This window comes from Meles meles, chromosome 11 (assembly GCF_922984935.1).
Source record: "Meles meles chromosome 11, mMelMel3.1 paternal haplotype, whole genome shotgun sequence".
Lineage (NCBI taxonomy): Eukaryota > Metazoa > Chordata > Mammalia > Carnivora > Mustelidae > Meles > Meles meles.
Window position 1 is genome coordinate 32,529,496 of NC_060076.1, and position 25,289 is coordinate 32,554,784.

At 37.6% G+C, this 25,289-nt stretch overlaps 1 protein-coding gene across 3 annotated transcripts in view; it reads right to left on the reverse strand.

The window, feature by feature from the left end:
- Positions 1-25,289, reverse strand: part of TGFBR1 (transforming growth factor beta receptor 1) — a 56,229-nt gene that overhangs the window by 24,736 nt on the left and 6,204 nt on the right. For 2 of the 3 annotated variants that reach the window (XM_046023221.1, XM_046023220.1), the window contains exon 2: positions 1,936-2,181. In XM_046023221.1, the coding sequence (XP_045879177.1) occupies positions 1,936-2,181 (246 nt within the window). Of the gene's footprint in view, positions 1-1,935; positions 2,182-20,314; positions 20,338-25,289 lie in introns of all 3 variants that reach the window. The other variant, XM_046023222.1, reaches the window with a different exon arrangement.

A 25,289-nucleotide genomic window follows, 5' to 3' on the forward strand; every position in this document is an offset into this window, starting at 1 on the left:
AGATGGCTATTGCTTTTATATATGGAAAATCTTGGCTGATCTAAAGAATTCTGGTTAACAATTAATATATGATGTTTTACTGCCTTTTGGTATTTAAAAAAAGAAGAAAATCTGAACTTTTTCTGTCTCGAAGAGATAAGCAGTGTTACCTTATGCTGAATGAATAAACAAAATTTTTCTTTGTTCTTAAAATTGACATTTTTTTAATTATATGTATTTGGTTAAGTATTTTTTTCATTAATTTCTTTAATTTTGCTAGCACATTCTTTTCTGTCTGCTTCTATGTCATTTTCTGAAATTTTTGCAGTAAGTATATTGGGTCACCTATATTTATCCTCTATCTTAATTTGTTCACTATCTTTTCTCCCTGAATTGTAACACAATTTCTCAAGCTTGTCTTGCCTTAAGCTTTTCTCACACTAGGCTATAAAATATTAGTCTCCAGTCTGCTACTCACTTTTAATATTACATTTTTAAAAATAATCAATTCAGTTTTTCATCTAAAAAAGTGATCTTTAACTGAAAACGAACTTTGGACTATTTGAAAGTTCTTCCTTATCATGGCATCTACCCAGTTCAGTTCACTTCTTTTGAACCACTAAATCTTTTTATTTGGTAATTTTTTTGCTGTTTGCTTAACAGAGACCTGGGAATGAGGGATTTATGTACGTTTAGCATTAGAAATGAAGTAAGTTCTTCACAGGCCTTATGAGCCCTCATTTAGATATTTCGAGCCCAAACAATGGAAATGGGAAATTCTGGAATTATAATTTTCTTTTTCATATTAGAATTGCAGATACCCTGAACAGAAGTCAGAAAAATTATAGTCCGATGGAAACTTGCCATGGGGAAGCTTCCCTATAATGTTGAATATCTGGTTTTACTCTGCTGTTAGCACTCGAATGAAGTGCAGGATTGCCTCCCCCTGTAACCTGTGGGACTGGCCCTTTTCTGCTGGGCCACAGCACTGCTTCCTACTTCAGTTAGCATGATGCCTGGACCAGCTGAGTGGAGAGTGAGCACTGTGGTCTGCCTCCCAGAGCAATGAAACCAGGTAATTCTTCCTAAAGGAGAACGGAGCCTTTGCTCCTGTAACCTCCTCACCTCAAACCCCTCAGAGTTTAAGGTTTGGTGGGATTTGTAAGAGGTACTTTCACTTACTTCTTTTCATATGGGGAGTCAATCTTCACTAGTCTGAAGTTATCTGCAGTATAAATTATAGAAGTTTCTCACAAGCACAGGAATGAGGGTGGTATTCTTCCATCAATTTGGCTAGCATGAATACAAGTTTCCTGCATTTTTATATTCCTTTGATTATGACAATAGAAATTTGGGATTTGAGGAAGGTGATGGAGGAGTTAAATACACAGGCTCAGACTAAGATCTTAAACCAGAACCTGAAAATTAAACTAATCCTAAGAGTGTATAAAACCTTCAAATTCCTGGCTCTGCTTGGACACTGTAAAATGTAAACAACAGTGAAGGACAAAAAACTTAGAAATCACACGATTTATACACAAAGATCATAAAGCAAGGTTAAATTACAAAATGAAGGCATCTGGGCTGTTTAGTGCTGCCCATTATCAATTACTTTAAAAGGCTGGAGGATTATACAAGGAAAAGAAACCCACTCTAAGGATAAAGTAGGGACTGCCTGAGGACATACTGCTATGGCAGCTTTGTCAGAATTTGCCTTTAAGAGGCTAGCCTTTCAGGCCTAAGTGACCTCAGAGAAAGTCTATTACTAGAACCACATTGTCAAACAACACAACACCCAGAAGTCGGGATCTTGGCTACTCCTGTAACTCTACAACCACGGACAAGTTCCTTCTTGCCTCTGAACTGGATTCTAAGATCCCTTCCAGTTCTAAAACCATAGTCGGAATCAGCTTTTTGTGTAGTGTTAAGAAAAAAAAATCTTATACAACAACTTACCAACAGTTGGGAGTTCTATTTTATTGCAATGGTCCTGGTTGCAGCAATAGGTTGTAGTAACAGACCCAGTTTTTGAAGACGGTGCACATACGAATGGTCTGTCTCGAGGAATTAGGTCAGTTTCAGCTATACACATGCTATTGTGTATAACTTTGTCGGTGGTCTCTGTGACAGAGACAAAGCAGAGCCCGTCTGTCACACAAGTAAAATTGTCTTTTGTACAAAGGTGGCAGAAACACTGTAATGCTGGAAAAAGAGAATAAGATTCTCTTAGAAAAAATTCTCCAGGTTAACAATTTGAAATTATCCAATATTCCCTAAAATAATACATTCCTGATCCTATTATAATCATACAATTTCTTTGCACTGTTCAAAAAACAAAACTCTTATTACTCTCAGAAGTTCCAAATGCTGTGAGAACCACACATACGTATGAGCCAAATATGGTAAAATCTGGACTCAGGTTTTTTTCTAAAACCTTTTTGCTTCCAAGTACAAATTCTTACAAGTAATTTCATTAAGTTAAGGCAAGCATTTGCCCTCCTATTTGAAACACAGTACATTTAAATTTTTAACGGTCATACTTACTCTTCTCAGTTGAAAGCTATGTATTCACATACTCCCCCCACTGGGAAGCAATGTGTTAAAGTACTTCTACCTACTCACAGTAGGTTAGAAATGTCATTTGGGTGGATTTATGGCAATGGAGTAAAATGGAAATAGATTTGTACTAAGCCAGACACTCTTTCCTCTTGTGCAAACGCTAAGAAGCACATACATCTTCTAGCTAGGATTAGTGTACTTGCTCAGTAAGCCAAGAAGACTGCACCAGTAATACATAAATGCTCCAATCACAAACCCAACCATACACTGGAGAAACACAATGCTCCATGACCACTTGTATCTTTTGATCTTCGTGGCTCAAGAGGTGACTCCTTTCGGGAAGTCTTCCCCTAATTACCAACACCTTCCAATATACACAGACACACGGACACCCTCTCCACCATGTTCTCCAATGAGGTAAAATGCTGCCCAAAGCACACACTGCTTACCAGAATTGCTAGTTTTTTCTCTCCACTATGAAACTGCAAGATCCATAGTAATCATTTCTGTAAATCGATATTTAACATGAGGCCTGGTAAAAACCAGCATTCAAAAAAAATTTTTTTGTTAAATCAATGATAGAATGGGTACTTACAACCTCATGAAACTGCAAAACACAGGTATGTCCTTAAGTCCAAAGAAACTTGCCAATTACTTTTTGGAGAGGAAAAAGTTACAGTTCAGGTAATGTAGTATACAGAATGGCTACTTATGATGAGACCAAGGAGGTCCACCAAGACTGTGTATTTAGAAAAAGAACAGCTCAGCAGGCAGGCCAGAAGAAAGCTAACTCTCTGCATAGCTAACTTGCTGTGTAGGAAGGGTTAACTCAGCAGGGTTGAGTTGCTCAAATTCTGCACATTCCCAAGAAAGACCTGTTTTCAGGCCTGGCCCTTGGCCAGTCCCTAGGAAATGAGCTCTGAGCCCTTGAAATACTCTCCATGATAAGAATGCTACAAGCCTGTGTGATGAGCTCCAATAAAATGGCTGGGCACAAAGGCTCTGCTGAGCTTCCCAGGCTGGCAACACTGTGCACGTGCGATTACACCCTTGCTGAGCTATGGCACGCACCTGTGCTACTGCACAGGCTGAGGACACTTGGAAGCCGGCATCTGGTTTCTCCTGGGATGTGCCTTTTCCTTTTGATAATTTAATATGTATCTTTCCCACTGTAATAAACCATAACCAGGAGTACAGCTTTTCTGAGTCCCATGAGTCCTGGCAAATCACTCAGCCTGAGGGTGGTCTTGGGGACCTTACCTCACTTGCTAAACCCAAATTCAGGAATGTCAGGATCCCTTGAGCAAGTGATTCTTGGTTGCTGGATTAATTAATTACTTGTTTATTACCTTTACAGACTAGCAAAGTTTTACCTTAATCATTATAAAAAAAAAATTTGTTCTTTCTTCTTAGACCTTCAACTGTTTGAATTAACTCCTCCCAAACACAGTAAGAACTCAAATTGAGTATTTAAAAAGACACAATCATAGTTCAACATTTACAAATTATTTAATTTTTTTCAATTTTGTTATTTAAATTCTATTTAGTTAACATACAGTATATTGGTAGCTTCAGAGGTTATTTAGTGATTCATCAGTTGCATATAACACCCAGTGCTCATTACATCACTTTCACCTTCAGGCCAATCACTCAATTACCCCAGCCCCCCCACCCACCTCCCCTCCAGCAACCCTCAGTTTTTTTCCTAGAGTTAAGAGTCTCTTATGGTTTGCCTCCTTCTGTTTTCATCTTATTTTATTTTTCCTTCCCTTCCCCTATGTTCATCTGTTTTGTTTCTTAAATTCCACAAGTGAAATCATATTAACATATAAAGATTATTAAAAGAGATGGTGGTTATTCATGGTGAGGTTTAGGGGTGATTATTATAGGTTCAATTCCCTAAAGAAGAATTCTGAATAAGAAACCCATGGACTGGTTTCAGGGCTACATGAATGCCATGAAACTGTCAAATGTTATATGTATTTGCATTTTGGGGGTTCGTAGCTTTCAAGAGAATCACAAAGGGGTCTATCACCCACAAAAGATTAAAACCACCACCATAGGAGATTATCATCATTCTCTACTGAATCCCCTTTACTTGTGGTTAGTCAACCAATATTTTCTAATCATTAGTCTTATCAGTCACTGTGCCAAAAGTTTAGTGTACAAAGATTGGTATAATTCATGGTCACAGCCCTTGAAGAGCTCCAAGGCCTACAGAAGGAGGTCTTGTTAATCGATACATTACTTAATTAATACATAATTAATAGTATTATAATATATTAATTATCAATATATAAGTGATTAATAATACACAATACAATGTGGTAATTGCTATATATACATAAATACTGTCATGAATATCCTCTCAGTTGTAAGATCTTCATCTTCTCCCTTAGCATATATGAAATGAGACCTAAACACCTGGTCTAACAATTAAAGACTTTTACTTGTGGGGTCCAACTTACAACTCACATTACAAATGCAATCTAGGGCCTCATGCTTCTTGCCATTATAACAATCATGTCTTTCATGGCCATGGTCTTTACACATACTATCTCTATGCCTAGTTCAAACAAGATCTTTTTTATGATAGGTCTAAACTCTCCCCTACTCTTAAGGTAAGTGGCAGGTCCTTACAATATGTTCCCATAGTCCTCTTTGTATATCTTTCAGATAGAACAAATCAATCTATTTATAGTTTGCTGTTGAAGTGCCTCTCATTTCACTAAGAAGGGCCAAGTTTTTTAAAATTTATTTTCCCACCACTGAATCCTGAACTTGATGATCACAAAAATGTATGCTAAAACAGTGTTTCCCAAACAGGAGGTCACAAGTATGTTGGGAGAAGGGGAGTCTAAGAATTGTGTACAAAATTTTGCTAATGTTTTCATTTAAAAGATAATCTAAATAAATAAGATAATCTAAAATGAATGATAAAAATGCTAAAGTAACCACAATCTAAACAAGTACTGTCAGAAGGCTTTCACTGATGCTTCTTCAGTTCTGTTAACATCTCCTTTAGGCCAAATGTCCTAATGGCACTCTGTATAAGCAAAGCTTTCACAGTAACTGTAACCAACAGTGAAATATAAAAGAATCTAGAATCATCACAGCATATGATAAGACAGGCATGGTATATTCAAAGCTAATACCATATATATGCTACCATAATTACATGGATCCTATCTTTGTAGTACAACTGCAAAAGTTGATTAGAAGTAAATGCAGTTGGAAGTATCCGGTGACATTTTTCCATTCCCACTTAAAGCACGAGCTAGTGCAGAGAACCATTTAATAAAGATTTCAGTAATGACATAACATTAACCTCATCTTCAAATGAACATCACAGCTGACATCTCATTAAAACTGGTATTTGAGGAATGCTTGCTGGCAAGTGTTTTGGTTAGATATGAGGTCTGACAATCCTGAACTTACAAACAAAGCTTGAAGTCATTAATAGCACCTTGCACAACATTACTTAGAATGGGTACTTGCAGCTTTTAGTATCACTGAAGTTAAAATACAGAAACAGATTTAAAATGGAATGAGACCTAAGGCTCTTTTTTTTTTTCTACTGTGAAACCTAAACATCACCTGTCACACTGAATAACAATATTAACTTGAAATATGTTAGTTGTGTAGTTGTCTTTGTATTTAATTTGCAGGCTTGGTTTATAGTTGTAAATGAGCCAAAAATAAAAATTTTATATCTAGTTTCATAGCTATATAATTTAAGTAACATGACAAATACATTCCGTATGTTTTCTTTTAAAGAGGTCATTACTTTTGGCAAGTTTGAGAAAGTTGGTGCTAAAGGGCTTCTCTTAACAAGAGTCTTTCAGTAAGAACAGGTCACTGGACAAACAGAAACATTACTTAACATAAAGCTTAACCAGGTAAGAGTTTACCTCTTGAGGGAATTTCAAACTTCTATTTTACCACTTTAAATCAGAGTTGAGACTGAATACAAGACTGCTGTTAAATGTATGAGATGCAGTAATACAGTTTAGGAAAAAAATAAGATAATTTAAAAATTCCCACGAACTCATGAACTTTAATTCCCATTTTTTTAAAATTCAAATTTATTTTATTAATAGATAGATCTGATCCCTAGTTATTCCCTTTCTTAATTAGGTTGTTGTTTTGTTGATTTTCAAATGCATGTACAGGGCAAAATTTCTGCCTAACAAAGGTATACAACGATGTCTTCTTCCTGCTCCACAGCCCATAATTTCACGCCCCATGCCACCTTATCCCTTAACATCAGCCTCGTCAACTTGACTTTCATTTAATTCTGCCATTTTTCATTGAGCATACCCATATGCAAGATGCTGAGCAGGCTGTGGGGTGGAGGGATAAATAAGACAAGCTGGACTGAAGGAGTTCACCAGGGTGGAAGAGTAAGGCATTAAACAGATCATTAAAATCCAGATGCTGGAAGAGAATGATCAAAGTGCTTTAACTCTGCCAATGTAGAAGGGAAGGCAAGAAAAGCTGCACAGGACATCCAAATCAGAACTTGGAGAATATGTAAAACTGATCAATAGTTGAAGGTGAGAAAGCAGTCCTGACAGGGTTTTCTTTTCTCAGTGGTAGGATTTCATCCTTGGAGCTATAATGTGTTAATGAGACTATCAAATTTAAATAACTATTCAAGATACTAACCATAATGGTTTCATTTTATCAACAAAATGAACATAATACGTTCCTGACCAATTTCATCATCTCAATGAAATCATCAAATGAGATAATATACATTAGCACATTTTGAAACTATTAATATAAATCACATGTGGCCATATAGAATTATCAAATATAATAAATGGCATTGTTCCAAACACAATTTATTTGTAGGCCACTAGAAAAACACATCTTCCCCAAAGTAATGTGTAAAATTCCACTCTACGATCTAGACAAACAGGACCCTAGGAAACCTCGAAGATCATCTCATTTTAATTCAGTTCTATCATTTTATCAATGAAAAAACAAACCTTAAGAATATCAAAATAATTTATAACAATACTCCATCCATATTAGAGGTCAATGTAAATTCCCACTACATCACATCACAAATGTGATGGTGTTGGTATCTGCATGTTTCTGTGTTGGTATCCTTATGTTAAATAACTCAAAACTTTAAGACTCCCCTGTGGTTCAGCGGTACAGCTTCCTGTTTGGACCTCTAGTTTGACTCTTCTGCCCAACAGCAAAGATAAGAATGAAATTCCCTGTTGAGGACATTTCTCCTACCTTGGTCACCTTTTGCTTCTGTGCCCTAATATCTACCAGCGGCCAATGCTTCCTCCATTCTAAAATGCACATTTGCCCACACTTAAACTTCTGAAATTTGCATCTGCACTACAATTAAGGTAAAAAGAAAACTCCAGTTTCTAGACAGAAAGTTAAGACATGATTACAGTTGTTGCGATTTCTCATGTGCAAACTTGGCCATGTATGGAAGGGATTATTCATTTAATCACTATCTTACTCATCTGCATTGGTAGCTCTCCTGAAACTAAAACTTAACCTAACCTTAATCCCCATTAAAGTCTTCATAAAGATTTCATTACGGCTCAGCACATAGCTGCTGTATTCACAGAAAATTGTCAATCCTGTGCCAGGAAATAAAATTACTAGCAATAGAAATTTCCAAAGATTGCAGAATAAATCAAAGAATTTTCAAAATTTGAAGATGTTGTTGTGATGTGAAAGACTGTCAGAATCTGAACATCTAGATGTCATCAAAGGAAGTGGAAAAAGTAACGAGAGATGGCAGAATCCTTGAGGTTATCATCTTCAGTGATAGTGATAAATCTCAAGTTGAGATTCTGGCTCTTCATCCCAACTATAAAGGCAATTTCCATCATTGCCTCATTTCAGTGTCTGGAGGTCACACATCAAAACACTATACTTCTACCAAATGCTAGGGCCACCAAGGGTTGATTCACAAGCTTATGTATCTGGCTAGACAAATGGGAAAGTAGACAGCCTGTGAAGAGTATACAGAACAGGTATCTATGACCTTCACTGATCAAATAAAAACTAGTATCAGAAACCCAGTCTTCCAGGCCAAGAATGATAGTGTCTATAAAGCTTATCCCCCTTTTGATGTATATACTTCAATACTCTTTCCTTTTTTCAATCCTTCTTTCCCTCTGTCAAGAACTTGACCAAAACACCTGGAGACATTCACTCATGAATTCACAATGTTCTTTTCTAAAATTCTTTAGGATATGAGACACACTGACACCCCTTTATTAGTTTACATAACATCACACTTCCCTAACTTAGTCGATAGTCCTTTGGGATATCGCAGATCTACATCTCTATACTTCTTGACCTTATACTTGTGCTCCAGACTCATAATATAACTTTCAAGAAATGCTCTGCTTGGCTTGCTTTTTAATGCAAAATCAAAACATTTAAAACCAAATACAACATTATTCCTCTAACAGTGGTATATGTGATAAAAAGACCCCTTTCTTGCTGAGACAGCTCAGCAGTTAAAAAGGTACAGAGGGATGAAGATTTCTCTCACCAGAGACTGAATTCTGATTTTGCTGGTCATGACCCTGCTTTTCCTTTCCTTTCGCATTACAGCACAATTATACTTTACTATATAGTGAGAGTATTTCCAAATATTACAAATGTGCACCAACAGGCAGGTGAAGGACATCCACAATGCCTTTTATTCAGTCTACTTAGCTACTGTCAAAAAACAAGCTCATTTTTTGACATAATTATCTGTTTTTTGGGTGTTGAGTTCAAGGAATTCTTTATAGATCTTGGATATCAGCCCTTTGTCTGTGGTGTCATTTGCGAATATCTTCTTCCATTCTGTGGGTTCCCTCTTTGTTTTGTTGACTGTTTCCTTTGCTGTGCAGAAGCTTTTTATCTTGATGAAGTCCCAAAAGTTCATTTTTGCTTTTGTTTCCTTTCCCTTTGGAGACATGTCTTGAAAGAAGTTGCTGTGGCCAATGTTGAAGAAGTTATTGCCTATGCTCTCCTCTAGGATTTTTCTAGATTCCTGCCTCACATTGAGGTCTTTCATCCATTTCGAATTTATCTTTGTGTATGGTGTACCCACCATATTCGAATGCTCAATTTTCTTTCTTCTATACATAGCTGTCCAGTTTTCCCATTTATTGAAGAGATTGTCTTTCTTCCACTGGTATTTCTTCCTGCTTTATCAAAGATTAGTTGACCATAGAGTTGAGGATCCACAGCTGGTTCTCTATTCTGTTCCATTAATCTATGTGCTGTTTTTGGGCCAGTACCATGCTGTCTTAGTGATTACAGCTCTGTAATATAGCTTGAAATCAGAAAACGTCATGCCCCCAGCTTTTTCTTTTTCAGCATTTCCTTGGCAATTCAGGGTCTTTTCTGGTTCCATACAAATTTTAGGACTGTTTGTTCCAGCACTTTGAAAAATGCTGGTGGAATTTTGATTGGGATGGCACTGAAGGTATAGATTGCTCTGGGCAGTATAGACATTTTTACAATGTTTAGTCTTTTTTTTTTTAAATATTTTATTTATTTATTTGTCAGAGAGAAGGAGAGAGAGCGAGAGCACACAAGCAGGCAGAGAGGCAGGCAGAGGCAGAGAGAGAAGCAGGCTCCCTGCTGAGCAAGGAGAGCCCATGCGGGACTTGATCCCAGGACCCTGGGATCATGACCTGAGCTGAACGCAGCCACTTAATCACTGAGTCACCCAGGTGTCCCCAATGTTTAGTCTTCTGATCCATGAGCATGGAATGCTTTTCCATCTTTTTGTGTCTTCTTCAATTTCTTTCATGAGTGTTCTGTAGTTCCTCAAGTACAGATCCTTTACCTCTTTGGTTAGGTTTATTCCAAGGTATATTATGGCTCATGGTGCTATAGTAAATGGAATCAATTCTCTAATTTCCCATTCTATATTTTCATTGTTAGTGTATAAGAAAGCAACTGATTTCTGTGAGATTTTGTATCCTGCCACATTACTGAATTGCTGTATGAGTTCTAGTAGTTTGGGGGTGGAGTCTTTTGGGTTTTCCACATAAAGTATCATGTCATCTGCAAAGAAAGACAGTTTGACTTCTTCTTTGCCAATCTGAATACCTTTTATTTCTTTTTGTTGTCTGATTGCTGTTGCTAGGACTTCTAGTACTATGTTGAACAACAGTGGTGAGAGTGGGCATCCTCGTCATGTTCCTGATCTCAATGGGAAGGCTGTCAGCTTTTCCCCACTGAGAATGATATTCGCTGCGGGTTTTTCATAGATAGACTTTACGAAGTTGAGGAATGTTCCCTCTATCCTGATACTTTGAAGAGTTTTAATCAGGAATGGATGCTGTATTTTGTCAAATGCTTTTTCTGCATCAATTAAGAGGACCATGTGTTTCTTCTCTCTTCTCTTATTGATCTGTTCTATCGCATTGATTGATTTGTGAATGCTGAACCACCCTTGCATCCCAGGGATAAATCCCATCTGGTCAGACACACGAAAAACTGTTCATCATCATTAGCCATCAGGGAAATCCAAATCAAAACCACATCGAGATACCACCTTACACTAGTTAGAATGGCCAAAATTAACAGGACAGTAAACAACAAGAGTTGGAGAGGATGTGGAGAAAGGGGAACCCTCTTACACTGCTGGTAGGAACGCAAGTTGGTGCAGCCACTCTGGAAAACAGTGTGGAGATTCCTCAAAAAATTAAAAATAGAGGGGCGCCTGGGTGGCTCAGTGGTTTAAGCCTCTGCCTTCGGATAGGTCATGATCCCAGGGTCCTGGGATCGAGCCCCGCATCGGGCTCCCTGCTCAGCGGGCAGCCTGCTTCCTCCTCTCTCTCTGCCTGCCTCTCTGCCTACTTGTGATCTCTGTCTGTCAAATAAATAAATAAAAAATCTTAAAAAAAAAAAATTAAAAATAGAGATACCCTTTGACCTTGCAATTACACTACTGGGTATTTACCCCAAAGATACAGATGCAGTGAAAAGAAGGGCCATCTGTACCCCAATGTTCATAGCAGCAATGGCCACAATTACCAAACTGTGGAAAGAGCCAAGATGCCCTTCAACAGACAAGTGGATAAAGAAGATATGGTCCGATATACCATGGAATATTACACAACCGTCAGAAAGGATGAATACCCAACTTTTGTATCAACATAGACAGGACTGGAGGAGATTATGCTGAATGAAATAAGTCAAACAGAGAAAGTCAATTTCATTTACTTGTGGAGCATAAGGAATAACATGGAGGACATCAGGAGAAGGAAAGTAAAAGTGAAGTGCAATAAATCGGTGGGGGAGATGAAGCATGAGAGACTGTGGACTGTGAGAAACAAACAGGGTTTTGGACGGGAGGGCATGGGAGGATGGGTGAACCTGGTGGTGGTATTAAGGAGGGCACTTATTGCATGGAGCACTGGATGTGGTACATTAAAAAATGAATCTTGGAACACTGAGAAAAAAAAGAAACACAGAAGCTCACACCACTGCTGGCAAAGATGAAAGCAAAAGCAAAGTTAGAAGTTGTAACAAATCCTTTCAGGTACTAATGGCTACCCCTTTACAGGCTAGTCTATGTTGCTACTCCAGTTCTTCTGCCTTCCCCTCCCCACTACTCCCAAAGCCATGCCCTCTCTTGAGGGATTCGTCCTCTTCCTCTCCCTGTTCCAGCTATGGGGAAAGCATATATATGCTCTCTTCCTCTTTTAAATATGCTGCAAATCTCTGTGAACAAGGCTGAAACCCTGACCACCAACTGAGTTTTGGTCTTCAAAGCACTCGGTGGTTCTTCTCAACTCCACCCCTTTAGATTACCTGGCAGCAGTAATGTCAAAGTCAGCTTGTCAAAATATCAAGTACCATACAATAGGAAAGTGAATTCTCTAATCTAGTTCAGATAACACTGCACTCTCAAATTTAGGGCTTCAAAACAAAAATATGATTTATCCAGACATTTTTCCAGAACGTCCAAGCACTTAAGAAACATCATTTTTGATTCACATACAACTCCAACTTGCAAGACTAGGGACCCACTTAAATTCTCAATCACTAGCTTCTCCACAATACCTCCATTTGCTAATCTCCTGAGCTCCATGGAATTAGTTGATATTATGTTAACTGATATCAGAGAAACAGCACTTCTAAGCACACTAAGAACAGGCTGCCTAAATGGCAAGATGAGATTTAATAGGGGCAATTAATACAAAGGCTTTCATTTAGTCTCAAAATAAAATAAACTGCACAAGTACAGAATAAAGATTTGCTTAGCAGATTTGGGGAATCTGTTTAACAACAGATTTGCAAAGAGTCAACAGCATTTACTATTAACTGTAGCCATGGTGATGGGGGAGACAGAGGGAGAATTGGGCACAAAATTCCACAAATGTCCAAATAATAAGTAATCAGTAAGTGTTACTTGAACATCAATCTGCCATGTAAATATGAGTCAGAAAATCAAAGAATGAATTCAACAAAATTCTATCTGAAACTTTGGATCTGTGGTGACAACCACCTCATTTTATAGATGTAGTGTCAATTTACCTTAGTCCAATAATATTTTTTTAGTATATGTGCTGCCGAAGCGAGCACTTAGTCCAAAAAAAAATCAAATCATGAGGTCAGGATGTGGTAAATTTTGTTTCATAAAAATCATTTCCTAACTACAGCTCCTCCCTATAATGAACTGACTGCCTCACAGACGATGATGACTTCTCTGTCATTAGAGATACTTAAGCAGAGGCTTAATAACCAGTAGTCAGAATTTGTGAAGTAGGGATGTCCTGCACTAAGTAAAAGGTTAATCTAAAACGCTACAATTCTTTTTTTTTTTTTTTTTTTTAAAGTAGACTCCAGGTCCAGTGTGAGGCCCAGCATGGAGTCCAATGTGGGGCTTGAACTCAGGACCCTGCATCAACACCTGAACTGAGATCAAAAGTCCAACACTTAACTGACTGAGCCACCCAAAGTCACCTCTACATTTCTTTAAAAGTAAGATTCTATTATTTTACAAGTTATATCAAATATTAAACATTCATGTTTTCATTTTTTGACCAACTGAACTTAAGTTCACATCTTCAAGGTACAGCGATTATGGCAGCACATCTCATTTTATATTGTTTGTTCATCTCGTCATTAAACTGTGAACTTCTCTGGGTCAGGGCCTGGGTTAGTATTTTATGAGTACTTTATGCATCTCTGCATTACCAGACCCTGGCACACAGGAAGGGATCCAGTATGTTTCTTGAATAAACATTCCAGGAGTGTCTCTTTAGTATGTGGTTGGTCGCTACCACCAAGGTCCTCAATAAAATGGCAAGCAAATTTTCTTTTATCCTTTACTACCTTCATTTTTGAAGTCCTTTTCCCATCTCTCAATGCTCTTTCAACTATCTGAAACTCCCACTTAGGTACCTCCCTTGTGCCCATGTGATATAAAATATCCCATTATCCAGAATAACCTATTCCTCCATATAAATGGAAGGCAACCTGACACTTTCAAAATGACAAATGAACATAACCCGTGATCCAGAAGGAATGTGGCTTATAGATATACTTTACATGTGTTAATATGCCTTACATACATGGTTATTAATTTCCTAAGAGTTTATACTAGATTGTTTCTAATCTTGCCTATGCACGTATCAATAGAACCGGTAAAATAACATAATGGTACCAATAAAATGGAAGACTGTAATATCAAAAAAAGTTTTCTGTGTATTAATGTATTATGTATGTGGTATATATGTATATATGTATTACATATGTAATAATGTATTAATGTAGACTGACCCCTAAGATGTATTAAGTAAAAATCTGCATAGTGCAGAACTGTGTATTTGATACAGTAACATCTGTGCTAAAAAGCAAAGGACAGAGGGAAAATGCACACACACAGATATTACGAAGTATTTCTCTGAAAAAAAAGAAAAACACTGGCTTCCAAGGAAGAGAACTGGATACCCAGAAGATAGGGTGGGAGGAGACTTTTCACTACACACTCATTTGTACCTTTTGAATTTAGAAAAAATGTGAGTGTATTAGATCTATTCAGTTACAAAAAAATTAAAAATGCCTTTCCACGCTTCCATCCCTTTCCTCTATACTTACAACTCAGGATATTTACTCTATGGAGCATAGATACTTCATGCTGATTTCAAAACTTTAAAGTTCTTTCTGGAAAGCAATTTGCCAAGTAAGAGACTGTAAAGCCTAGTTCTTTTTAATCCAGGAATTCTATTTCTTAGAATTTAGTCTAAAGGAGTAACAGGAGATAAGAGCAAAGACATAAGCACACAGATGTTTGTTACAGTATTTTATGATTGAAAACAACCTATATGAATGACAATATGGCAGTGACAAAATAAATTATGATACAATCATAAATGGGATACTATATAGACATTAAAGCTGATATTTTAGAAGCATTTCTAAGGACAGAAAAATGGTCATCCTACTAAAACTATATATAATGGGATTACAATTTCATCACTGTTGTCATCTTTTTTTTCCCACGTCAACGAGTTGGGGAGGTATGTCAGTATATGTAACAGATGTATGCACTGTGCTCTACCCTAGCTCCTAAAACGAAATGGAGAAACTTTTATTTCTGATGGTTAGTGCTAAAACAATAATTGAGTATCTTATTTTTCCCAATCTAAACACACTTTTATAGTTTCTCATTATATTTTATGTTGACTAGTGGGTATTACAAAAGTATGGTAGTTAATATAATGGAATTCAGAACAAAAAGACTTCAGTTCAAATCTTATTTCTGCCAGACAGCCTCTAAGTAATCTTGGGGAAACTGCTTAACTTTCGTAAGCCTGTTTTCTAAATTTATAACAACAGCAATTTCAGAAGATGAGGACTGAGATAATATATACAGATATAAGAATATTTAGTATAGTACCAGGCAGATAAAATGCTCGACAATTCATTTATGCACTCATCCAACAGGCATTTAATAGCACCTACCACGTGCCAGTTCCTGTTATATATGCTGGACAGAAAATCAGAGAAAACCTTTACACAACTGTAGAAGACAACACTGACACACAATATCTAATGGAAACAGTGTGCACATAAAGCAGTCAACAGTCCCGGCAGCTATCTCTGTATCTCTGCACTCACAGATACCCACAGAGTTTTTCCAGCAATACGATTGTTTGAACGGGGTTAGGTCCAAGAACTTCACTGTAGTAGCATGAGATGTACCTACAAGAAAGTTTATTTTCAGTTCAACCGGAACTAACAAGTGTTGGAACACAGCCAGTGTGCACATATCCCTAACTAATCATCATAACTAGGGGCACCTGGGTGGTTAAGTCGGTTAAGTGTCTGACTCTTGATCTCAGCCCAGGTCTTGATCTTCGGGTGGTGAGTTCAAGCTCCCTGTTGGGCTCCATCGTGGGGGTGGAGCTCACTTTGGGGGGAAAAAAAACCTCATAAAATGTTCACGTTAATAGGAACCTGATAATTACCTGATCTTAACCTCGTGTTTTACAGATGAGGAAACAGAAGTGCCCAAATAGTTACATCAACATAATCTAGATATATTCTAAAGGCACAGGAAAAAAAGGATTAGAAAAATCTATGGTGATTTCCCCCAAGTAGGACAAGATGAAGGACTCAACCTTCCTCTGGAGAGCAAGAGTGGCTATAGGTGATGTAAGTTGGTTGCATAGGTACTGAGGTACAATGATGAACCTAAATCAAAGTGGCAAATCATTCTGGGCTAAAATGAAGTTGAAACAGAACTGTGGTAAGAGAAGGAAGTGGTAACCACCCACCAGCTGCCTTTGAATTAAAGGAAGAGGAGAGTCAAGAGTCACACCTGGGCCTGCAAACAGCAAAAGGCCTACTAGAGCCACAGCTGAAGAAAAGAGCTGGTGGCACACACAGTTCACTATTTTAGAAGCACAGAGTAAGGCCTAAACATCTTTTACCAGGAAAGAACAGTGTATGCAACCTGTAGAGGAACAAAGCAAAGACCTTCAGGAGGAGAGAGATACCTAGCATGAGATTCCTGCTCTCAAGGAGCTCACAATGTAAGGGGAAGGAGAGCTGACATGCTACAGATGGAGGGTAGTGCACACAAGGGGCTGAGAGAGCAAAGAGAAGGGAGACTTGTCTCAAAGATGGTGCCTCCCCTGAGCCTTACAGAAGGCTAAAGAAGAAAAGAAAAAGTGTTCCCAGGAACGTGCTATACAAAAATTTGTATACAGATTCAGGAATAAGAGACTTAAGTAGTTTAGAAAAATGTAAATGGATCATATAATCATGACATACACAAAACTAAAAAAAAATACAACAAAAAAATTAACAAAATTCAGCACCTATTCATGATAAAACACAAAAGTCACTATATAAAGAAAGCCAATTTCTTAAACGAAGTGTTTTTCTTAAACAAGCAATAAATAGAAAACAAAAATTTGGGATGCCTCAGTGGCTCAATCAGTTAAGCACCTGCCTTTGGCTCAGGCTGTGACCCCAGGGTCCTGGGATCAAATCCCACATGGGGCTCCACATGAGAAGCAGGGAGCCTGCTCCTCCCTCTGCCCGCCACTACCCCCTGCTTGTGCTTGCTCTCTCTCTCTGACAACAAACAAAAATCTTAGAAAAAAAAGAAAACAAAAACTCAAAAATATATCATTTAACAAAAGCATCCAAAATCAAATATCTAGGAATAAATCTAACAATACATAAGACCTGACCTCTAAAGGGAATGCTTCAAAGCATTACTTATTTGACATAAATTATGAAAGATATAAAATAAAATTTATTTATTTGTAAATGGAGGAACATGCCAGTCTCCTCACTGGAAGATTCAATACTGTAAGATATCAATATTCTGCAAAAATGATCTGTAAATTTTAAAAAGTGAATGTATTATTTATCTTAACTTTTTCTTTTAGTTGTTATGAATTTCTACTTTGGGTATTCTTTTTTTTTTTTTAAGATTTTATTTATTTATTTGACAGAGAGAGATCACAAGTAGGCAGAGAGGCAGGCAGAGAGAGAGAGGAAGGGAAGCAGGCTCCCCACTGAGCAGAGAGCCCGATGCAGGACTCGATCCCAGGACTCTGAAATCATGACCTGAGCCGAAGGCAGCGGCTTAACCCACTGAGCCACCCAGGCACCCCTACTTTGGGTATTCTTTGTAGATCTTCATATCATCAATTTCCTGAAAAACTCAAGAAGTATTTTAAAAGAATACTGTTCATGATCAAAAAACTGGAATGTATTATATCTTTACTATTGTTATTCAAATATTCTTTTCTTCATCTATAGTGAATTTATCAATTTCTTATTGTATTTTTAACAGTTCTGGCCTTATATATTTTGACATTATTAGTTGCATAAAGATTCATGACATGTCTTGAGAGACAGTACTTCATCAATATAAAATACACCTCTTTCTTCCCTTTAATGCTTTTATTGCTTGAATTTTCTCCTGTATTAATCCTACTGTATTTAATCTTTTGGGGTCAGATTTGCTTTTTTCTATTCTACTATTTTCAAGTCATTTTAGGTGTCTTTTGAAAAAAAAAAAAATAGCTAAATTTGAAGCCGTCTGTGTACATATTAATCCAACCTGAGAATCTGACTTTTCAACAGGGAAATTCAACTCTTCATTTTTATTAAGCATTCATAGACTTATAACTGCCACACATTTACCACTTATTTTTTTTTAACTTGGGTTTTATTTTTGTTAAAGTTATATATGTATAGGGTTTAAGGCATCAAATAGTTCTACAAGACTGTTACCCACACAACAAAAGAAGACTGCAGCCCTCCAACACCCAGCCCTTCCTATTTCCTGCTCCACAGAAGCAATCACACTTTCTATACTTGAGTCTCTTAGTATTTAGCTTTATGTCATTCCCATACATTTCAGTACAAAAACTTACTGAATTTAGCTAAAAGAGGGATGGTAGAGACACTGCTGGGAATTTCAGGAACTTGATGAACCACACATACAGTTACTCAAGTTTTAATTTCTTGACTTCCCTAGTCTGAAATTTTCATCTTCCTTGTCAAACAAAATATCAAAGCAAGCTGTTCAATTCTGGTTGCAGTCTCCTAGAAGAATATGGCTAAATTAAACCAAGCAAGGACAAAAAGGCCAGCTAAAATGGTGGGACCTTTATACTTTTACAGTACTCATATTTCTATAGTCTTTTATAATATTTCTCACCATTAAATCCATGTCCTCTTTGGGGGCATGAAGATGTGAGCATCTAGTGCTGTCTGAGCGCCTTTCAGAAGAACCAACCAAGGAAAGTTTTCAGATAACACGAAACAAACATCCAGGGGCTTAGCACTGTGAATATAGGTTTCAAATTACTGTTAGCATTGATGCTACCTACCATTTTGGTTACCGAAGAAGACCTCTAGTAGGGGGTTGGTTATTAAAAGATAAGGGTCTGCCAGGGCTTGATGTTATTAGCCTTTGGAGAACTGAAGATAACAACATCGAATTATGCTGTACAGAATTATGTAGCCTATGTATAGAATTGACGACATCTATACAGAAGTCAGTAATTACAAGGCCCTAGCTATGGTTTAGAATGTTTCACAGGTACCCATTTGCTCCATGAGATTTTTTCTCCAGTTCCAGGATCTCTAAGCTAAATTAGATGCAAGCACCCAATTGCTTAGAACAGCTATTTCCTTAGGATATACCATCTGTTTGCAATGCCCAGCTAATTCTGAGTCTGTTGCTCCCTGAAGACCATCCCCCACAGTTTCTGCCTGACTCCTAAATTAGTATTTATTGAAACTCCTCCCTCCTTCTCCTTTTCCCATCATAAGGCAAGGGAAGGCTAGATCTAACAAAACTTAAAGGATGAGAAATGGTGGAAAGTCCCTAGCTAAAAGAATACGTGGCCATGTTTTTTTATTTTTTGGCTTTTAAAGAATAAAGTGGAAGAAACGACTGTGATCCTGGATAAAAGACTACATGAAGGGAGAGAGACCCAAGCTTATAAATGCATTATAAATAAGGAAGAGAACAAAAGTTAAAATTTATCATGGGAATGGTGAAAGCAAAACAATAGAAAAAAATTTAGAGCATTTGTTCATAGGAAAGTGATCTATAGTGATGACTGTGTTAATTGGCTTGTTTGTTGGTGATTAGGGAATTTCAAATTTGCAATGCACAATTACCCTTTGTAATTAAAAAAAAAAAAAAACAGGAGAGAGAAAAGAAAGAAAAGGAAAACGTCATGACAGATCTGTGGTTCTTAATCAGTCCTTGAAGAATGTCAAAGAAAGGGCCTAGAATGTGTATCCCAGAGGCACTGGATCCTGATTGTTTTATTTCCTTTGGCTAAAGCAAGTACTGCTGGTTTGTCTATATTTAGAAAGATCAATTACAGAAACACATCTGGGATGAGGAGGAGATATTACAGATTTATTTAAATTATGCTCCAGCAACTTTTTATTATGAAGGTTTTCAAATACTCAGAAAAACTGACAACTGCAAACACCTATATACTCACAACCTAAATTCTGTAGTCGTTACTATCTTGTTATATTGATTTCATCATTATTTATACATCTATGTATCCATCTGTTGAGGGTCTGATTTGATAGCATTTAAAAAGATCTTCCACAAATTTAGGTAATTAAAAAAATCATTCTCTCTAATGGAGACTTGGGTCATGATGCAAAGGGATGCTAAGTGAGGTTCTAAGTGAGGAAGATGCCGGATTCCTGTTCAGTCATTAGCTTAATTATTATCCCGAAATTACCCTGATTATCCTGAAATACCACATACCTTCTGAGCTGCAGTTTCCTCATCTGTAAAATAAAGTGAGACAAAATGATAATCATGATCCCCTTGGTTATGATCCTTTCTAGCCTAAAAATTCTGTTTCTATGAAAAATAGTTTCCTTAATAACTGCCATTTACTTTGTTTTCTATGTAGCAGGAAGTATGCTATAATTTCATTTACTCTTCACAGGTCCTTTAAAATTTTTGAGATACCACATGAAAACTACCAACTGTTTTTAGTAGCACGTAGCCAGTCTGACCTATTTCCAGTTGTACTTCCCCTTCACATTTTCAGTACTTTTTACTAGCATCAGTTTTGTACTGCTTTGGTGAACTAGTTGGAACCAGCAAACAGAAATTATCTATGCTCACTGAGAAAAACAAGCAACCTCTAGTCCCTGGTTTGTAATTTTTTTCCAAATGTGAAATGAGATAAAACAGCTAAAACTACTTTAACTTGTTTATTTTGGTAAAATAATTACATATAATTATTGTTGAAGAAAATCTACAATACACAATCTTGGTGTTTTTATTTAAATCTGTTGCACACTGAATAACAAAATTAAAATGTCAGTTTTTCAATTGGAGAAAGTACTCAAATCAACAGCCATGTGCTAAACAAAGAGACTCAATTAGAGCACATTATGGTTTGATTTGGGAATGAATACATCAAGGAAAAAAAACCAACAAAGACCATACATATATTGTCCTGTTTGTACAAACGAAAAGCCATAGTTAGTGACTATCTCTACATTCCTCTTCAGGCTTAACTATCTCCATGTTCATTACTGTCAAATATATTTATCAGTTCTCACTTCTAAAAGAAAAAGCCATTTGCTTTTTGCTTTTTTCCATGAGAGCTATTTGTATTTCGATGCATATTTAAAGATCTTATATTGTAGAAATGTAACAGGATGCCCGCACAAGGTGTCCTAGAACTATAAATATGCACTATTATGTAATCAGTGAGGTTCACACCTAGGAAATCTGGATGGAATGGTTATCCTAAAGCAAATGAACAAAAATAAGGAGGCTCAGCCCTGTTGATGAGAACAACGAAACCCTGGAACTGCAGGATAAGAAAGGAAACTGAATCTACTCAAGTCATGGAGAGTGATAAACCCAAACTTTTCACTTAATTTCCCATGCCCCTATACAAAGACTTCTATAATAGATGATATTCAAGAATAGGAAGAAACTTATTTTTCCCATTGAACTCGGCATGTCTCCAATCAAAGAATATCCTTCATGGTAACATACGTGGGTATCTTTGACATGGATATTGGGGTTACTATGCAACCTACATGTGTAGGGCCACACTCTCTGAGTAAGTGTGGTCTCTCCAAAAGGAAGTCATTGTTCCCAACATCCATCACCCAGAAAGGAGGCAGCTCTTCAAAAAGGAAACCCAAGCAGAGACACTCTCTGGACCTTGCTGTTTTGGCCCTGTTTAAAGAAAGATAAATGCCTGGCTCTATTCACTTCTGGTGGCCGCACTCAGATGATGTCTGCCAAATGGAGACAGGCCAAAAGATAAGGACATGAGGAAAATGTTTTTGTAAGCCAGCCTGAGCAGTTTCATGTTGCTTTCTCTATTCATTAACCTCCAGCTTTTAGCAAAGCTTGATTTAAACGCTGCAGCCTTACCTCAGCTGTTCCACTGGCATTAGGGTAAGACTAGTGTGTCCATACTTGGATCACAGACTTAGTATGAAGAAGAAAAATGGTAGCATGCTCCTCAATACATGTTGAAGAGATTCTCTGAGAAAGAGAATCAGGGCTGAAGTCCAGCAACCCCTTACCACTTAGAGATTCTCCCTGCACTGCATCTTTTTGTCTGGGGTTCCTCATTATTAAGGAAAGTGGCAGCCTCCCATAAATGCTCAATAACAGGCAACAAAATGCAAATTATCAGGTTCCCTTAGTGCTCTCACTGCTAGAAAACTCAGAGCTAACTATTGTGTTCAACTACAAAAGCTTTCCTCAGCTAAAAGTTATGGATAATTGTTCTTTCTTTTCCCCTTTTATTTATTGGCTCTTATCTTTCTGATCATTAGTTCTGGTCTTACTGCATATGTTTTTATTTCAAGTTTCCTAAATCCTTTTCTGGAAAACAGCCAGAGTACATAAGCTGATCAGTGAATAAATTTTTCCCATATAAGAAAGTTAAAAAATAGCACTCATCTCAAAGCTATGAATGCTAGGGAGGTTGAGAGCCTGTATGTTGGCTTCTTTTCTACCTCATCCAGGAACCAGAGCAGATTCCCAAGAAGTCAAAGAGAGCATGAAGGCTAATGTCAGTACAATGAAAAGATCACAAATAATTCTGAGCACATACTTCTTTGGCATTGGAGGGGGTAAAGGGAACAAAGCACAGATCTGCAATCCAGGAGAGAAGAGTATCTCAGTGAACAGAGCAAGGCTCCAGATCTAAGCTAGGAGTTCAGGGTCAAAATAAATACTTCATTTAAGGTGGCTTTTTAGGGCACCAGAATTAAAAGAGAGCGAGAGAGAGAATGAGGTGGAAGGCAAGTGTTGGTAATTGCTTCTTTGCCTACGATTCCCTCCCATTACCAGCCACGTTCTAGTCTCACATCTTGCTGCCTACTCCACTTGGCGATGCCACCTTTACCTCAAACTCAACATGTTCAAATCAGATTTCATTTCCCCTCAATCTTTCTTTCAGCTATTTCATTACTAGGCATTACTAGGCATAGTTAGGCATTATGCGGGTGTAAAAATCCTGGTCATTCTTTTTTGATTTCACGTAGTCCTTAATTTTCGTACTTCAGCTTTCTACAACTAAGATCTACTGCCATTTAACAAATACCTACGGAGAGCCTACAACACACTACATACTGTCTGTGTCCTTTACACTGGTGAACAAGACAAAAATATCCATTATCACAGAGCTTATATTCTAGTAGGAAGAAGGGAATCACAGACATAGTAAATAAGTAAATATGGGTAAGTAAATAAAGGATTTCAGGAGGTAGTAAATGTTACCAAAAAAGGGGGGGGGGGCAGAATAGGATAATAGCAATTTTTTAAAACATTTTATTTATTTATTTGACAGAGAGAGAGTTAACAAGTAGGCAGAGAAGCAGGCAGAGAGAGGGAGAAGCAGGCTCCCCGCTAAGCAGAGAGTCCGATGTGGGGCTCGATCCCAGGATTCTGAGATATTGACCTGAGCTGAAGGCAGAGGCTTAACCCACTGAGCCACTCAGGCGCCCCGGATAATAGCAATTTTTTAAAGGGTGGTCAGGGTAAGCCCCATTGAGAAAAAGATTAACATTTGAGCAAAGATGTGCAAGAGGTGAGGGAGGAGGCGGTGCAGGTACATAGGGAAGAGCATGGAGGCAAAGTGACAGCCATGCAAACAAAGGCCCCACTACCAGCTCCTATGATTTCTTTGAAATGTCATAGAACCACCCTTCTACTCCATTCCCAATGCCTCATCCACTCTAAACTCTACCCATCCCACAAGGCAGGAGATCAATTCCTACCATTTCTATAAAGCAGTGCCTGTGGTTGCTATTATTGAATCTGTAATTATCATATTTCCCAACCATCTTATTTCTTGAAAGCAAGTTAGCCTCTTTCTTCTATTTCCCATTATGTTGGCCTCTACTAAATATTCGTTAAGATTGAATGAGCTATTTCTTCTACAAAGCTGAAGCTCTTTGCCAACTTAAAAACACGTTTTTTCAAAGATTTTATTTATTTACTTATTCGAGAAAGAAATAGGGAGAGAGAGAGCATGTGCCACGAGAAGCAGGTTCTCCACCAAGCAGGGAATCCGATATCAGGCTCTATCTGGGACTCCAGGGTCATAACCTGAGCTGAAGGCAGATGCTTAATCAACTGAGCCACCCAGACGCCCCTTAAAAACACTTTTATTAGCAGGGTGCGCCTGGGTGGTTCAGTCAGTTTAGTACCTGCCCTCAGCTCTGGTCATGATCCTGAGGTCCTGGGATGGAGATCCAGCATGGGGCTCCCTGCTCAGTGGGGAGTCTGCTTGTCTCTCTCCCTCTCCCTCTTCCTCTCCCTCTGCCTGTCCCTGCCACTTGTGCGCTCTCTCTCGCTTGCTCTCTCTCAAGTAAATAAATAAAATCTGCTTTAAAAAAAGAAAAAAACTTTTATTAGCTTTGATAAACTACTGAAAAAGACAGAATGATTAAAAAATGGTTTTATCATATTAAAAAAAAGCATGGGGGGTAGAAAAAGCCAAAATGTTCATGGTGGACGGTGACAGCTTTCTTCTCTCAATTCAGATTTTCAGATACTTTCAAGTCTGTGCTCATGTTACTCTGAAAAGCAAAGAGTTTGCTATGAAAATATATAAATCAATACAACTAATGAGTGATCAACTATCATTAGACTCATCAGAGAGATTCAAGTTACCTAAAACTATAATTCAAAGACTGCAAGCCTCTGAGTAACCTGGAGTTGTGGAGAGGCAAACTATAGTCAAGACAAGCTGAAGCAAAGGCTCATGGTTAAAAAAAAAAAGAGGACACCTTCCTGATGAAGTGCCAAAACAAAGACTTTACTGTCTATGGAAGCAACACGATATACAGGAAAGAGTACACCGTCCGAAATGCTCAAGCGCAAGTTCCACCATTTATTAACATCATGACCTCAGTTTCCTGGTCTGCAAAATGGAAACACAGAAGCTCTTATTTTGACAAACTTTCATAGATATAAACTAAGTTCCAATCTGAGCAAAAATCCTGTTCATTCTACCTACCCAAGCAGATGGAGTTAATGGTCATGCACAATCATCTGAACCTGCAGACTATTGTTAGTCTACAGACCTCTACTCTATCTGAAGCAGTGTCTTTTTAAAAATATATATATTTATGATTAAAAGAAGAAAGAATATTAATATCTTTGGATAACATCTAAGAGAGCTGAAAAGAATCTTTGGTTGGAACCAATGTCATCAAACCTACAGTTACCTCTTGAGCACTGATCA